The 18,571-nt window shown below is 38.8% G+C and overlaps 1 protein-coding gene across 8 annotated transcripts in view; it reads right to left on the reverse strand.

The window, feature by feature from the left end:
* The window catches only part of GRIA3 (glutamate ionotropic receptor AMPA type subunit 3), a 146,931-nt gene that overhangs the window by 80,528 nt on the left and 47,832 nt on the right, over positions 1-18,571 (reverse strand). The window contains exon 1 of one of the 8 annotated variants that reach the window (XM_032444496.1): positions 7,380-7,572. The exons of the other annotated variants lie outside the window; for them this stretch is intronic. Within the exon in view, the coding sequence (XP_032300387.1) occupies positions 7,380-7,413 (34 nt within the window). The 5' untranslated portion in view covers positions 7,414-7,572. Of the gene's footprint in view, positions 1-7,379; positions 7,573-18,571 lie in introns of those variants that run through there. 8 annotated transcript variants of the gene reach the window in all.

The raw sequence follows: 18,571 nt of genomic DNA on the forward strand, positions 1-18,571 counted from the left end.
TGAAACATTATGCTGAAATATATGGAAATGTGTGAACATTTCAGCATAGGAATCAGTAACTGGAGACACCAGTGTGACTCAGAACTTTAGCTCTGGCTTCAGTTTTCCAAGTTTTGATGTTCTCAGCTGGAGAAAGAAGGAGAGAGAGCATTCTCAGAGTTGGCTCCACGCTTAAGCTGAGCCTCAAATTCAAATTTTCTAGCTTGTGATTACAACACAACTCCTTCCAAGACATTACACCCAAGGATTCATTTATTTTTTTTCCCCTGCAGTGCAGGGAAAAGATCCCATCCATTTTCATGCTCCTCAAATAGAATTTGCACAGGAAAGCATAACAGAGTTTTTATCTATACAAAAATAAATGGTAATATTATCTAGGCATGGGTAGAGTTTGTCTAACTTACTGCTCTGATAGTTATTTACTCTTCTGATGGGCTTCAGACAGAAACAGGACTTAGGGAACAACATGGGACTCTGAAGGTAATTTATACAAAGGCTCAGCTTTACCACAGGTAACCACCTTGGGCAAAACTGATTCTGCCTAGCAAGGACCTGCCAGATTTTCAGAGGCAATTAAGATGCTGAAGCATCTCAGCAGAGCACTCTTTTGATTTAAAGGGCAACCGGGCATGTATCTCAATGAGGTACTTCTCACAATGTGACTGTGTTTATGTTGAAACCCTAAATACCTCAAACAGCCCTGTCCTGTATGTCTTTAGAAATCACTTATGAAAATAGGATGTGTGCTTTTCAGGGATATGTACTCTGTGGCCTGCTTAAAAAGTAGCACAGAATTCTCCACAGAATACATTGTTAATTAGTTATTTCATTGCAAGGTGCTCAACAAGTGCACAGATAAGGACTGGCTAACTGGGATGTATGCATCTGAGAAAGACTATCAGTTGTTGCAGTGACAGAACAGTTAAAAGGAAGGAAGCTTGCATATAATCTACACACTCTTTTATTTTCATAGTTTGAAGCTAAATTGTTCTTAATGTTTTCTTGGAGTTATTTTGTAAAATTAGGAAGCTGTATCAAACACATCCTTGGGACCAGTCAGCCTCAGTACTCCAATTACTTTGGGCTTCGCACCCAATTACACTGCCAAGTGTTTACTTTATTTAAAGCATTCATATGCTATTAGAATATTCAAGCCAATATTCAGTGAAACAAAATAACTATCCTATTCCATTTGTTTTGATATTATGCTGATGCATGACTACTCTTCTGTGACTCTGAAGTCTCACCAATCTGATTGCATGGTTAGCCAACTACAATGATAAAATATGCAAACAAAATCTGTATTATCTAATCTGAAGGAGAAAATATATAGTGAATGGTGCACAGTGCTAGAAGCACAAGCACTGACAATCCTTATCACTTAGTCTATCATTACTGCAGTCATTCAGGCAGAGAAAGGTCTCACAGAACAAGTGAGGTCCCTGGCAGACAGAATGGGAAGGTTGTAAGTGTTCTGCACAAATGAACACTTAAAACAAAAGGTTATCATTCCACCACTGCCCTCCTTCAGTAGAGTGGCACTTTTTAGATGTTTAGCCATTATTTTTTTCCCCAAGTACATGAAATAAAATTTCTGTATGTTAACATTTTCTGCCACTGAAATAATCTCTATGCAGGTATGAAAAGCAAGGGAAAATCAGGTCAGTTGCGCCTGAGAGCAACTGGAATTGAACTCAATAAAAAAAAAATGCATCTAACCTGCCTAATTATTAATGTACAGATGTTCTAGGCTCGAAATATAGTGGCAAGGTTTACTTCAGGAAGCTAGTCCCCTCTGATGGTACACAATGCTAACCTAACCCTCACCTTGCAGTGAAATATCAGACTCACACCTTTCTTTCTGAAGAAGGATGTTCTGATTTGTCTGGAAAAAAAAGAAAAAAAGAAAAAGGCAAACAAACAAAAAAAGGATGTTCTTCAAACATCGGATTCTTATAATTGTGCTATAAACCACAGCACAATAAGGAGTCATGAATCACATGTAATTCTACACATCAGAAGTTCTCAATCAGTCTTAGCTACTGACACCAGATTTCCTCACTGACTGGAGCATGTCCCATCACTTTGCTGATTTCTTTCTTTCATTCTTTCTTTTTTTTTTTTTAAATGAAAAAAACCCACCTATCTATACTGTGCATCTTTGCCCTCATTCTTTAGATAGCCCCTTAGGTAAAGGAGATCTTACTGGTGTCTTCATTTCTGTATATGAGAAGTAGCACTGTTGTCTCCATTGCTACATCTCACATCTTCTGCTCACTTACTCGCCCCACTGCGATTCACCTCTGTCACTTTAGATAATGTGAAACTGAGGGATGATTAAAAGTGAAATCATGCTGAAAGATGCCGTCCTACCATGCAGTTAAGCATGCCCCATCTCTACTGCCATTAATTATGTGCTGCATTAGTGGTTCAGGTACAAGCCCCAGGACACCTGCAACCTAACTTAAGTGCATTCCTGAGTGTCTTTATCTATTTAAGCTTCCAGAGGAGAGCAGATTTATGCCTTTATCTATCCTGAATAGCAAATGAGAAACAAATTGACTTCCCAGTTCCTCAGCCATCCACATAGCACCACCACCTCATTTTCCACATACAGTAATATTTTCTTCTCCCTCTTTCTTCCTTGGGAGTGAAGAAGAATGAGAGCCAAGTTAACAGTATATGCTCTAAACCAGTTATTTTCCATTCCCTGTAGAGAGTTTTAAAACATTGGCAATCACCATGAGCCTAAATCTGCTTCAGCTAGAGACACCTAGCATTTCTGCAGGAATTTAGAGCTCAGTTGTGAATATGTCTGCCATATTCCTGAAGAGGTTAGTATGAGTTGTTCCTAAAAGAGCTCGCAGAAAGACTGAGTTTAGTTGTAAGCATATAATTCTAAAAGAAAAAGGAGCTTGTGGCATTCAGAATTAAAAGCAAGCAATTTGCAATATTTTTCATGTAATTCTTTGGCTCATCAGGCCATGGCCACAGAATGGTTTGCAATAGCTCCTGTCTACATCTATGCAGAATTCTTATTTACAGTCTAGACCTGTGAATATTTCTTTTGAAGCAGAGTAATCATGAAGTGATTCACTTAATCCCAAGCATCAAACATATCTCCAACAGCACTAAGTTCCAGGGAGCTTTGCCATTCACTGTAGAGGGAACAGCATCAAATGCTGTGTTGAATCGTGTGCACCATTCAACACAAAGCAGCAAGATGATTCTGTGATTCTGCATTGCATTTACTGTATTTTTTCCACTTTGCTGGGTGCTTATTATTTCTTGTAAAATACAGTAATCTGGTTGGTCTCCTGAAGTAAAAAAATAACGCTGTTAAAATTAAAATTAACTTGGCCAACTGCACACCGAGTTATTACAGAAGCAGAAAAATAAAATCTCATTTTGTTACAAAGTAGAAGCGGGGAACTGAACCCCTTCACCCACATCTGTCAGCTTTATAATCTCCAGCTCATCTTTCTTAACTCCCTCCTGATGGATGTCTTCAAACAGCAGGACTCTAATTTGTACCAGCAGCACTTACCAAAGTGGAAACTCATGTCTGTTAACAAGAAATTAGTATGTAGCTGTCACAGTCTATCAGGAGTAACTTAGATCTTTTCTAAAGAGTTGATTTTCTAATGGCAAAAGAAGAAAGGAAGAGTACATTTGAATCCCAAAGACAATCTTTTTATAAGTCACAAAAAGCATTTCTGGTCACGTGCTCACGGATAGCAGACATAAGGTTCAAGCAACATGGAAATGTCTAACACAGTAGACATACCTCCCATTGGCTTCTCTAGGAATTTTGCATGCAGCTCTAGTGTGGCAAAGAAAAGATCTCAGCTACCAGACATTCATATTTTCTTGCTTGATTTTTTCTCCTAAATAAACGATGGGTACTGACAGTGTGAGAAAGGTTTCAGTCTCTACTGAAGCTTCATTTTCTGTATCCTTAGAGAAGCAATATTGATCTTCAAGAACACACTGGATCCACCTCTAACACTTCTGTGCGGTGGGAGTCCCTTGCCATACATGATGAGCTTTTACAGTAGCTGTTTTTCAATAAACAACTTAAATCTTCTTGGCACCTGAGGACCATAACTATGGTTTTTTTCAAAGTGTTGCAGACCATCATACTAGCACTTGGTTCAGAAGGTGGGAACTGAGGGAGAGATGCCTGTCCTGTTGTAAGTGAAAATCAGGTTCGTGATTGCCTGAGGAACATGAACATCCATTAGCCTATGGGTCCCATTGAGATGCAGGTTAAGATGTGGCAGCATTCAGACTATGCTAAAGTAGCTTTTCCATATCCAGGTGGACTGTGGAGGAAATCATGTTTTTGTCACTTTATGGAAGAGACAAACTGCATCCAACTGCCCGGTGTAGAAAATAAAACTGCAGGGTGTATCCGAAATACACACACTGACCTCATTCTAAACAGTTATTTCAAATGCTTTTTCCTCCCAAAAGTCACATGGATAATATACTTCATTTATTTGGAAAGAGTGCCCGGGAGAAAAAAAATAACAGGGATCTCTAAAGACAAATACACTGCTATGATGCCCTTACTCTGTTTGTTTGTTTGTTTGATCATTTGTTTGCTTTCCCAGACAGAAGCTGCATTTTCTGGCTGGCTTATTCTTTTTCAAGCAGAGTGGCCTTTATAGAATGGACAGAAAGTCTGACAGCTTTTACAGATTATGCACCTAATTTGTGCCCCTCCCCATAAAAGGAGAGGCTCCACTTGGCGTTTTCAAAGCAACTCATAGTAGGTGGCTGCAACAATTCACAGAACCACAGAATGGCAGGGGTTGGAATGGACCTCAAGAGATCAACTCCAACTCCCTGCTAGAGCAACTTCCCCACAGTAGGTTGCACAGGCAGGTGTCCAGACAGGTCTTGAATATCTCCTTAGAAGGAGACTCCACCACCTCTCTAGGCAGCCTGTTCCAGTGCTCTGTCACCCTTACTGTAAAGAAGTTCTTCCATGTGTTTGTATGGAACTTACTACGTTCAAGTTTTAAGCCATTGCTCTTTGTCCTATTACCACGCACCACTGAGAATAGTGTGGCATCATCCATTTGCAACCCTCTTCCCTTCAGATATTTATAAACATTAATCAGATTCCACCAATGAAACAGGCAGAGTTGGTGCAAAAGGTAACTTCTAGGCATGATTAGAAAACAAAGCTCTAAGGTTTAAATTTACAATAGAATCATAGAACCATTTAGATTAAAAAAGACCCTTAAGATCATCAAGTCCAACCGTACATGTAACACTATCAAGTCCATCACTGAGCCATGTCTCTAAGCACCGCACCCATATGTCTCTCAGAATCACAGAAACACAGACTATCCAAGGTTGGAAGAGACCCACAAGAACCAGTCCAGTTCTGGGCTCCACACAGGACCCAAACCCAATGTCTCAGAATGGTGTATCAACACTCTCTGAGCTCTGGCAGATTGGGATGGTGCCCACTGCCATGGGGAGCTGTTCCATGCTCACCACCCTCTGGTACAGAACCTGTCCCTAACCCCCACCATCCCCTCCTCTGGCACAGCTCCATGTGAACTCCCTCAGGTCCTGCTGCTGTCCCCAAATAACAGAGCTCAGTGCTGCCCTCCACTCCCTGTGAAGAGCTGTGGCTGCCATGAGGGGTCTCCTTAGCCCCCTCTGCTCTGGGTCCAATAAACCTGCTCCTCATACGTTTTGCTCTCCAGATCCTTCCCCACCTTTATAGTGCTTTTTTGGATGCTCTCAAATAGTTTATGTCCTTATATTCTGGCACCCAAAAATGCACCCATTGCTCAAGGTGAGCACTGTACCATTGCAGAGTACAGTGGGACAAACACTGCTGTCTCTGAAAAACCTCCAGGGATGGCAAGTCCACCACTTCCCTGGGCAGCCTGTCCAATGCCTACCTACCCCTTCCATAAATAAGTCTTTCCTGATTTCCAATTTAAACCTCCCCTGGAGCAACTCAGTGCCATTTAAGGCTGAGTTAAAAGCTAACCTCTTAAATGTTTCTGTCAACTGTGTGGAAAAAAGCTGGTATTATCTTGCAATTTAATTTTGTCTACAAAAAGGTCAAGAAGAGGGGCCACATCTCCTTATAATGCTGTGGCAGGAAGATCCTTTCTTGAGCCATTTTGCTAGAATGCGTGAGCATGCAGCAGTCCTCTGTGATCAGGGACACAGCTCCTGAAACAAACACCAGCTTCTCTGTCCTCCATAAGCAGTACAGACAAGCTTGCTTTCCTGGAAGGGTAATATTTTTGGTTGTTAGCTACATGGATTTTGGAGCCTCTATTCCAATGCTTAGGATTTTTCCTTAGAAAATCAAATAGGACAAAGGAAAAGCTGTCATCAGATTTAACAGGATTTTTATCATGGCATTTGAGGGGGCTTCATTGATTCTGGTGTAAGAATGACTGATACACGCCATGAGGGGTAAGAGATGAGAGAGTCCATGCACCCCATCTGCAAAAATACTCTCACCCTGAGAAGGCACAACTATTCACCATGGCTTTGTACAACCCCTGTGGTGTCACAGCACTATTTATCATCTCTATGTGACAAGACAAAAATAACAGAGATGAGGCTGACTGTCTGGAAAGTACCCTGCAAGAAATATGACAGCTGGTGAACCTGACTACTTTTTGTCCGATGGTTTCTTTGCATCTGTGTGGCACAGCCTTAGTTCTTAAGCAGCTCCTTATGATAGCTGCGGTTCAGACATCTGTGCCTGATCATCATTCCTAATGCAAATCCAAACGAACACTTGTGGCAAAGGGAAAACATCTCTTGTTTGCATCAATAAAATAATGTGCTATTTCTCACTTCACTAACTTATTGTTTAAGTGAATGATGTTTAAGAAATCTACAAACATAATACATGATCAACACTGAACATAAAGAAACGTTACTTCCATACATGGATAACTGTAATCACAACTTCTGCTGTATTCGTCTGTACCAGCAGGGTTAATGACATTTTTCATTGAGAACATATTTATATAAACCTATGAATGATTGATGAACACCAAATAATTTTATATAATGTAGAAGGGCAGTAATTCTATAACTTAATGATTTTAAAGGCATTGCTAAATAACAGTTCTGTTTCTGAACAAATTTAGCATGGGACAAGATTTAAAACATGTTTACAGTTTCATAACCACGATCTTTTTGAGAAGTTATTGGTAAAACAAAATTAAGTATTGATGCTAATAAATGAAGGCAGCTATTCAAATAATTCTAGTCTCAGTAAAATCATATATTTGTGCAGAACAACACAATGTTTAACTGAGATGTGGAGAGTGCCAGGAAAAGATTCTGATGCATTTCTTTTTGGCAAAAAGCAGCATGCTTACCACTGGCTGTTCTTCTTCTGTAAAGTGTGGCCATTGGCCATTCTCAAGTAAATTAGAAATGTTCTTTGATACACTGCGTGAGTCACACATGGGCATAGAACTTCACTTAGCATTTAGGGAAGTGTCCTGTTAGCAATTCCTGATGCATCCGTTCAGTAATAGAGCTGGTGAGTTCTTTTCAATAAGCAGTATGGATACTGAAAGAACAGAGCCTAGGGAGGTGAAGGAACCACAAGTATAGGTTAATTCAGGTCAAGCTGAATTAATAATTCTGGATGAAAAATGTGGGAGAATATTTTCATAATGATTTTACCAGCGTTTTCACTTCAGAATCTGAGCAAAAATGAAACAAAAAAGTTATTTTAAAAATAACATGAACCGCATCTAAAATTGCTCAGCTTGGTCCAAAATGAGCATTGCCATTTTTGTTTCACTGAAGATTTCCCATTCCTTCCCAGGCAAAATGTGCCTGTCTTTTCGCCTTATTTGTTAAGCAGTTTTCATGAACCCTCATGGTGATGGATGCTGCAGAAGCACAAGGCAAGAAAGCATTCCTTCCCCATCTTCAGCAGCGACTGCAGGTTAGATACAATAACTAGGTGGTTTTTTACCATCTGAATTCAGAAATGGTATAAAAAACAGTCATTGAATATTACAAAACGGCCCACAATGCAATTTCTTGTTATTGGCACAATGAACCCATTGTTCTTGAGCAAACATTTAAATAGCATCTATTATTCAAATGAAATCCTAAAAATCCTTTGGGGTTAGGTAAAAGGAATACATTTGAAGCTCAAATTATGGGAAAATTCTCCGTCCTCTTTTACAATCAAGATTTTGTACAATCTTCATGTCTGTGTTACTGTTTTCACTGAACCTGTCATGAAACTATTTCTGTTGCTAACCTGCACTGCTTTCAAGGACCTGCAGTAATGACTTCACTGGGCTGTGAGGCTTATTCTGATTTTTGCACAAATGAACTGACTTGGTTACACTCAGAAGCCTGAATTCCCCGCAGTAGAAGTTTCAATGTTAAAAACACAGACAAAATCCAGCCTAATAGAGGGAGGTCACAAAAACATTATCTACAGAGAAATGCAAATGACATATAAATTACACTTAAACCAAAATGATATCTATGCAAAATGAATGGCATTTATAACTCAGAAACAAATAGCATCATTGCTTCCATTATCTTTCTATCCATAATTTTCATAGGAGAACCAGTAAAGTGTTATGAAGATGCAGCAGGCATCTAGAATTCACTACAAGTCAGACAACAATGGTATTTTTATATTGTCTACAAGCTTCTGAAGAAGGTCAATTCAGAGATTATTTAAATTAAATCTAAATGGTAATGGCCTGCAGCTGCTCACACTTAATATGTTTGGCTTCATATATATTATTCATGACAACTCAGTGTAATCCTATTCATTTCAAACTTTTGAAGGCACTGTTCTTATTTATCCTCCCAGATAGTTTCACTGTAATTACTAAAATAAATGAAATTATTGACATTTAAGTGAGAGTTCATAATCAAACAGCCAGGCTGAATATTTCCTTCTAAGGAAAAGGTACATTAATATATAAATATGATTATATTCTCACGTCAAAGTGGAAGCATTGCCTGGCAGTACTTATGTGGTGTGCAACTAGACTTTTCTCTGGCTTGCAGTACAAGGAAAACACGCAAATCCAAATGATCACTATTCAAGTGTATGCCATTCACACCCATTCACTAGCTTCCTTTGTGAAGTGTACCAAAATGGTGCCACTAAACTAACAATTACACTAATACAATATACACTCATCATCTTCAGGAACGATTTTCACCTTCATCAACATATAAAAAACAACAACAAGTAACCAATGAAACAACCTTGAAGAATTATTCAGGGCATTGAAATTCATACTAAAATGTAGAAAAATAGCTATCCTTGTTATATCAATATATATTTTTTCTTACGGACAACTACCACACTGTGATGAATGTGCTTCAAACGTTTGCGTTCAAACTGTCTTCATGATGTGGAATATCTCTAAGACCAACACATACACCAATGTAACAGAGGCAGTTACTTTGTAGGGCTTTTCAAAAATAGCGTGGCATGAAACTCAAACCGTCAGTGCATAAATTACTGCTGCCTCGAGGCTGCAATAACTTACGCATCCTTGTTTTCACCCCCTCACATACCTCCCCTGAAATTTCCCTTTCAGAGAGAAGCCCAGTTCTCCCCCCTCACCTCTTCCCTGGTTGTGGCAGCCGTGATACAGTCATTACGAGCATGTAGGCTTGCCCATAACTTTGTAAGTGAGGGAGGCAGAGAACAGTGCCACAAATTATGGAAAAAACAGGAAGGGCTGAGTTTTATTTTCAGGAAATCTCTGAAAAAAAAAAAAAAAGTTACTGCAATAACTACATGTTCATATAACTCATTATTTGTCTACATCCAAGCATAATTTGATTTTCTTCCCTTAATAAAATCTTGATCTCATTTGAGGTTATCATTGTCAGTTCATGAACAGAAACAACTGATCAATAATGCTAGTGCTACTAAGCAATAGGCAATTCTATCTACAGAGCATACAGCGCAATTACTGACACCAGTGTAGTCAGCACAAAGGTTTGATCTTGCTCAGGCAAACAATGTCAGAGGACCAGCTTGCTTTATTTTTCATCTCCCTTCACCCCTTCCCTCCCTTTTTTTTTTTTCCTTTTTCTTAAGAATAAAGCCTTATCTTCTCAATAAAAGATATGTTAAATTACACTAAAAGGAAACTCATATTTTCTCACAACACTGTAATTTCCCCCCTTTTAAGCAAGGATTAAAGAAAAAAAAAAAAAAAAAAAAAGCCAGTAAGAAATATGATTGCAGCAAGTAGCATTCTTTAATCTAGAATCTAGAAATACATTTACAATAACTTTAGTCTCAGGAGCAGATCATGATACAATGCAGTCTAGACTGTGATGGTATTATGTACATATAATGCTGGCAAAATAATTAAAACGCACTGAAACGGTTTCATACTGCAGTTCTGACTTAAACTCATCAAATTAATTTCATCATGAACTAATGCACATAGATTGAGGTCAATGGAATATATGACTTTGACATTTCATAAAGACAAGTGATAACTATGGATTCTTCCACATATTTTAGATTGCTCTGCAAGATGTAATGGCAATTGAAAATTACATCTAATAGAAGAAATATACTATTTATATCATAACTTTATCCAACATTTTCGTTTATTTTATGTATTCACCCATTAGAGCCACCCATACTTGGGTATGAACTATAACACTCATTCTGAATTGAAGGCACCCAAGAGCTCTAATAAATGCTTTCCCATGTTAATTCTGAGACAAAATCATTATTTCTGCATCACCAAGGGGATCACAGTAGAAATTTACAGTGCCATATATAGTCTTTGTGACAAAGACTGCAATAATATGCCTTTAGAGTGATCACCATGAATCACCTTCCTAAAAGAGACACCTAAAATTGGCTTCAGGGTGCCTAAAACATTCTACAGTACCTTCAAAATATTTCTAATAACCACTGTCATGAATTTCATTCTCTGTAGAAGTGTCCTTAACTATGGCTCTGCAGCCCACCCTGCTTAAGAACAGACCAGAACCACCGTATTTGAGACAACTTCACATACCATGCCATACAGAGAACAGGAAAGGAACAGAAAGACTTACCCATCGGTGCCCATTTCATCATTAGGCTAAGCTACAGTAGCTGGAAGTGGCTTTTTACTAAGGGGAAAGGTGCCTCAGTTAAATGCTCATGAGAGAGAAGTGCTGATAAAAGAACACAAGCAAAGCAATTTGGATCTGTCTTTGGCTGAGGGCAGTATGGTTTAGAGCTGTGTATGGAGTGCTCATGCTCCTTTATAATCCCCTCCTCAAGTACAGCTGGGTATACTATCAATATCTGTATTATCAGAAATGAATTACTGCTCTTCTGAATATGAATAGAAAATGATGATGTAAATTATAGCTTTATAAGCAGCAAAAGACACATGATAAATATTAGCAGTTTAAATTACAGCGATTCTCTTATATCTGGTAAGTGTACAGCCCCAGCAATTCACTGTATTTGATTACTATCAGCATTGACAAAAATATCCCCAAAGCCAACAACACCTTAGGAGCTTCTAAGAAATGTTAAAAACCAGTGCTTGGTATCTGCTAACCTTTTCAGACTGATGCTGTTTTATCATAACACTCACAATTCCAGCACAGATCACTGCACAGGGTCAGTCAACAGGAGTTGCCACAGTTCAGGCGTACAGAATTCTCCCATTTCAGACACGATGCACTAAGTGACCACTGCCTTGGCAGAAACACCTTGTCTTCCTCAGGCTCAATCCCATTCACACAGAGATGTGCACAGATGTACTTCTTGTGCAAATCCAGCTCTCATAGCTATGAAGACGATGAGCTTAGGATCAGGAGGAATAAAACTTTCTCACCCACAGTTTCTTCTCTGCATTATGAGTAAAAGCAAAAGAGCTGGCCAGCAAGCGCTCTGTACCTAGAGCTGAAGAAATGAACAAGCACTTGCTATGGAATACAAAATTAATGGCAGGAACTTATTGCTATTTTCTTCACAGATTAATACTTAATCATTTCATGGAGATACTCTTCATTCCACATTACTACAGAAATACACCGTTTTACAGTTGTTTCTGGAAAGTGTGCTCACAGAAGAAAAAAGAAAAAGGAAAAAGTCAAAGAAAAAGAAAAAAAGGTGTGATTTCAAATGTCTCATGAGAAACCGGAGAAAAATCTGTCCTCATGAGAGAAAAATCCTTAAAAGAATCCTTAACCCAAATACAATACGAGGTCACTTCATTTGCCAGATGAGTGGGTTTATCAGAAATACATTTTTCTCTCTACGAAGTGTCTGAGTCATCTTTATGCTTCCTGAGTCAGCTGATATTTTCTGGGAAGCAAGAGGCATACGGTCAAACTCGTTTAGTCAATTGTGAAGCACAGGAGAATAAACTACCCCTAATGGGATCAAATATAGAAAGTGTGTAGATCAAATATGGGTGAAGGAAAGTACTGATGTTGTAACTGATGGATCTTTCACACAAACTCCATAGCACACACTACCTGATTAAGTATCTTAAATGCAAAGCTTCTTATTAATCTATTACACGTTTCTTCGAAGGCTGAAGTTTTTTTCCTATGTGAGAAGGGCAATTAACAGTAAAATTTAACGGAAGATTAACCTTGTGGAGGAATACAAAAAGCTGTTTTTCACTAGTAAACTGCCCATTGGCTTGCAGACTGTCATTCATTGTATCTCATAAACCCTAGCTCAATGTGGTCCTAAATACAGCCATCATAACTGAATTAGGGATGTCAAAATTGTCTTCCTTTGGAAAACATGTGATAACCAGAGCAGGCAACTCCACTGAAACATGTGTTAAAGTTCACATACTAATGCAATATTATATATTTCTCTCTCTTTTAGATGCATACTACTTCATCTTGAGTTCATCACAAAATACTGCTGCTTTCTTCAGTCCCACTCGAAGAATCAGTCCCTTCACATAGACTTTAAGTCAGCAATACAGTTCACTTCCATGAACAGAACCAGCACAAGTCCCCCAGGTAAAGCTCTGCGCACCTACACACCAAAGTCAGCATAGATTTCCAGTCTTAAAAGCTGCGCTGTAGATATCAGTACAAAATAAAAGATCCAAAGAAGCACTAACTAAACTCTTAGAGCATTTGGATAAAATGGGTTAGATGAACAAGCTTGATATAAGTGTATTGTTTGCATTTGAGTACTCTTTTTCCCATCCTTCCTTTCTAGCCTAAAATGTCTCACAACCTCCTTGAGACCAACAAATTCTACCTTGTCTCCTCTGGTTCCAAGCAAAGCCCTTCCTCACCTCTAAGACCTGGCTTGCTATCAAGTTCTTGCCCTTGTCTCATAGCAAAAAGGCCAACAACTCCTCTCATGTATCTTTTCAACCCTTCAACCCGCTCCACCTGCACTTGCAAAATCTTGTCTTGACTACTACCTTTATTTCAAGAAATCTGGAAATGTGAGATTCTGATCATTTAAACCTTATTGTTACCCAAAAAATCAACTGGGGAAAAAGCCTCTGCTACTTTAATTACTGGTACATTTAGTACAAAAAGTAAACGTGTTATGGCTATACAAAAATTAAGAGATGCGTATACCTGAAAAGCTAAGTAATTACATGTATGCATTTAGACAAATCAGTTTATAAATGCAAAGCCTTGAGACCTTCATCCTTAAGGCATGGGTAATATGCAGTCAGTTCTCCTGTTTCTCTATGCAAGATATTCAGGCTTCAGCTCATATTCCTAAGAGTACCAGTTGCTCTCATTAGTGCTACTTGAGAAACACACATCCTGCTTTGGGATGCCACAGAATATTTATTCAGGACTTTCTCAGCTCATAGTCCATACCCCTGAGTGTTCTGACTCATTTTTACAAGCTGATTTCACACAATTTGAGGTCAGATTCTGATGTGCTTGGTCACAACTAGGTTCACACACTGATTGTGAGGTTGCCATAAATGGCCCTATCCCAACACCGCTATATGTGTACAGGAGAAGGAATGACAGCACAACATCACTGCATGAGTACTATCAGGCCTCTGTTAGACCATGCTCTTGTTCTTCATGGATGGGCTGACACACTTAAGTCTCAGCAGATCCATGAAACAAGACACATTCATTGCACACGTGCGCATATTCTACTTCTTGTTGGCAAATACTGCTGACAGTAGAGCACGTTCCAGCAGCTTCAAGGGATGCTCAGGCATTTTGCCTGGACATCTCAACACCAAACTGAACCCACTGTGTACACATACAACTTGTAAAGTGGCACAGAACTTCAGAATAGAATACCAGGATGAACTTTATCTCTAGCTGCATCTTCGTCTTGCCAATACAATGCTGGATTACTTTCAAAGCTGATTCACTCCTTTTGTTCATAAGCTAGAAAAAGAGTTTATGTGATTAGCAGGGGTAAGCTAAACACATAGCAGCTAATAGGAGAGATCAGGAGAGAAATACTCAGTCTGCTAAAAAAAGAGCCAGCATCCATTCTCCCACACAGGGTCTCAATGTTTGTTTGGGGAAGCATCAGTAAAAGAGCTTTCTTCTGTATCTCTGTACCACAGAGACCAAAATAAAGGGAGTCTGTATGACGCTTTACAGGTTTCAGAGGAAATAAATGGAGGGTGATTATCAGGAACCTCGATTTAACTGTTCAGGCTCAGACTGTTCCCTAACACATTTAGGCAGTAAAGTCGATCAGCAAAGCAATCCTGGAATATTTCAGTTAGAATTCTGGCATGTTTCCTGAACAGTGCCTTAGTTCATACATTATGCTGCTGAAAGCAACGAAGCAATGTGCCCTAAATAAGAATGTCAAAATTTGCCTCTTTGTCAGGGTAAATTACTTATATTTCACACAAACATTGCTAAGCAGTATCTATGACTTACTATTCAATATAAATACAAATTCTAGGCATTACAAGATGGTAAAATCCGTCATTCTTAAAAGGCTGATAGTGAAAGAAACTGATCGTTTTCTTATTGCACATAACTACATAGAGTTTGATCGTTCTTTAAATCTAGATAATGGATGTTCTACCACAAGGGTCTTTAAACTCTGTGTGTGATCTCTGTCGTACCACAGCTTGAAAACTACAGCAGATATCACATCCTGACAAGGAAAGCCAAAATTTGTGTCCATGCTGTAAGCTTCACTGAGGCCACGACTTAGAAGTAAATTTCTATACGGCTGTTACTGCAGCACAAGGCTCTCCACATGTACAGACACAACAATATCTGTTCCTGTGACACAGGGGTCGAGCCTCAGTTCTCGAAGTCCCAGCAAGATTTTATTCCCTACAGTGCACGTTCCAAGGAAAGAGTGGGAGTGGAGAACATGGCAGCTCACCTATACAGCTATCTTAATGCTAGCAACTGACACTGCCTATGCGTCATGTGCACGATCCTGGGCTGCTGGCTAAAACACTCCAACAAAGGAGCTAGAAAGCTCAATAGAATCAAGGTTTACTGCAACTCTTGCCCATTTTGACTCCATTGTTTTTTTATAGGCTTCCACATTGGATCACAATTTTCACTGCTCTTTCCAGCAGACACTCAGCCCACACAGGTATGTTGTACCAACACCTGAGGTTCTGAAATCCCTGAGAACTCACCAGCCATTAAAGCAGTGTCTTACTAGATTCTACAAAAATATTAGTCTTATCCCAGTGCTATCACCAAAAATGTTATGTCCTACACTTTGGTATTTTTTCAATGCAACTATTTCAGCCCCCCAGTCATATCCATCACTTTAATTTTGTGGAAGATATAATGAGCCTGGTTCTACAGGCCTCTTCTTTTATCAGCTCAGATCTCTCATTCCCCAGGGAAAGCAGTACAGCAGTGACTTGTCCTTTGATGGCAATAGATAACTAACCTCATTTTGTAAAAGCAGAACTAAACAGAAGAGTTATTCTTTGTCTTCAGCAGCACTGAATCAGACCTCACTGCCATGTACTGAACCCAGATGAAGAAAACTCAACGCCTTATGCATAATCATCAGGAAGCTTACAGTTGCACTGTTTCCTTTTCTTTCTCTCTTTCCTTTTTTTATTTTTATTTTATTATTATTATTATTTTTTGCTATTTACCTGGTATTTATTCAACAGAGCACCACAGTGGAGGTGAATGCGACAGGTCATGTTTTCTGGAGCTAAACTTCCAGCCCTTCTGCATACCTACCTATCAGTTATGCTCAGGTCATATTTTTTGTATTTCTGTGGCATAATGATTAAAGATATAATTGCTTTTAGAAATTAATGCAAATATTTGGAAATCTTATCCACATAAGCCAAGCCTTTAAATATACACTAATGTGCCTCAGCTTTCACTTAGCCAATATTAACCAATCAAAAAATAACCAATGGTAAACCTATTTACCAAAGATTTTGTTCTTGATTTTAAACATCCTTACACACCTAATGACAGACTGAACTGAAAAAAAAAAAGGGCAGCACTGTAGACTTGGACAGCTATTTAGTTACAATGCCAAAAATATGGTGATCCATGTGTACCACTGTCTGGTCTGAGGTGTCACTCTGTAAGTTGGCATGTACAAACAAAAAGTCCTTCTACAGTCCTACAAGGAGAAGTTTAATATGATCTAAAAATGAGAAAGAAGATGCACATCACAGAGATCTCTTGGTGACATTTGCTTTAAGTGATCTGCATGACTGAAATCAGTGGTTTGGGTGCAACAGATAATCAAAATAACTTAGGATGAAAGGCCTGTGTTGTACTGACAGATGGGGAGTGAACAATTTGTACAAAACAGTGTTTCTCAAACAAAAATAAACCAAAATGTTAGTTAAGAAACATGCTGGAAATGTAAATAAATAAAAGCTTCAGCATTGTAATCTAATGTACCACTTTTAGAATTAAACCAAGAGATGTACTTCACTCTCACACAACAGGAAGAAGGGTACGAAAACCATAAGCCTACCTCTCCACACCTTTAACTGGCGTTACTTCACACCACTCCCTTCAATGAAATCATGCCTGGACTGCATCAAGCAAGAGCAGGGAAAGACCTGAAGACTGGAAATGAACTTGAGAGTTTTGATGAAATATTAATCCCCAGCACGAGATGCAAGAGGTGACTTCTGTGACAAGTGTTATCCAAATCTGTAATGGCTTTCTGTGTCTAACCTCATCTCACTTCATCCTGACATAATCTTAATTAGTCTTAGTTCTACTGCAGAGAAGCCCACTGAGGCAGTTAGCACCAAATAATTAATCAGATGTTCCACACGTATCACAGCAACCAACAGTGTCAACTTACTGATTTGGGCTGATACAGAGAGAAACTCTGCCTTTCACACGAACAAAAGCATGTGGCATGGAATAAACACAGGACTTTTCCCTCTAAGCACTGCTTCATGCCCTTTATTCCTCTAACAGATATTTCCTAATGTAAAGTAGATATATATATTTTCTGCTGCTACAGGAAAACACACTATTTGATATTTCTCTTAAATTTCAGCATCTTCACAGAAGAGTAAGTCCAGCAGCTGAAGTAAGCAATAAGACATAAATCTTGCTTCTGGAATTCATAAATCTCGGGCATTATTTTTCTTTCTGTGTGCTTTAGCAGCCAAGTTCCTGTTTTTAAGAAATGCAATTTTGCACCTGCACATAAATATGCATTTGGAAGCACTATCTGCAACTTTCAGTCATCGCATAGCAACAGAAAATAAAGTACTTACATACAATAAACATACACAATGCACACGCATTAACTCACAGAATTAAAAGCTTCATCAACTATCTAAGCAATCGTCGACCTTAGCTTTGTTCTACAGTTTGAGATTTATCTTTTGTCCTCATTGCAGGAGCCAAATGCTGTAGTATTGTGCCTACTGTCACCGCGGGGGAAACATATGATTATGTTGTTTGATGGCGAAGAAGGAAAAAAAACATTGCTTAAGGAAAGCAATTTTCTAAAGAAGCTGACTGTCCATTCTCCTAAACTTGCCCGGAAATAGTACAAGGAGCACTATAAAACCACAAGAAGGCTTATTCAGTTTTTGTGCAGCATCTGTAATACGCCATGGTATTTATTAATAGTAAATGCAATACTTAATACATGGCAGTGTTTTGCTTGAGCAGAACATTACAAAACTGTTTGCAAGAACAATTTACTCCATAACTAATATTTGCCATAAGAAAGAGCAGCCTAATGTTTTCCAGTTTCTCAGATTCTCAGAACAAACTAGTGAGATGATAATCCTCCTAAAAAGCAGTATATAATGGTAGTTCATTTCAGGAATTAGCAGTGAATTGCTTAACACCTCTCAACAGTGTTTGTGCCCCAGAGCAGTGAAGTCTTTACTACAGGAACTGCTAAAAATTTTAACAGTCCCAATGTTTTCATCTGTGGTGATATCTCAGATAGGAACACATATAGTCTTATCTGCTGTCTGAAACAAGGAGTCATTCGCCATTACTGTGGAAGGTCTTGGGATGTCTTTTGTACCTGAATGCCTATCACAAGAGATAAGGCAGGCTACTGGAACTGACAACAGTTTCAGTTGTCATCCATGATTACTGTTTGTCAAAGGAAGGAATAGAA

Source organism: Coturnix japonica, chromosome 4, assembly GCF_001577835.2.
Source record: "Coturnix japonica isolate 7356 chromosome 4, Coturnix japonica 2.1, whole genome shotgun sequence".
NCBI lineage: Eukaryota > Metazoa > Chordata > Aves > Galliformes > Phasianidae > Coturnix > Coturnix japonica.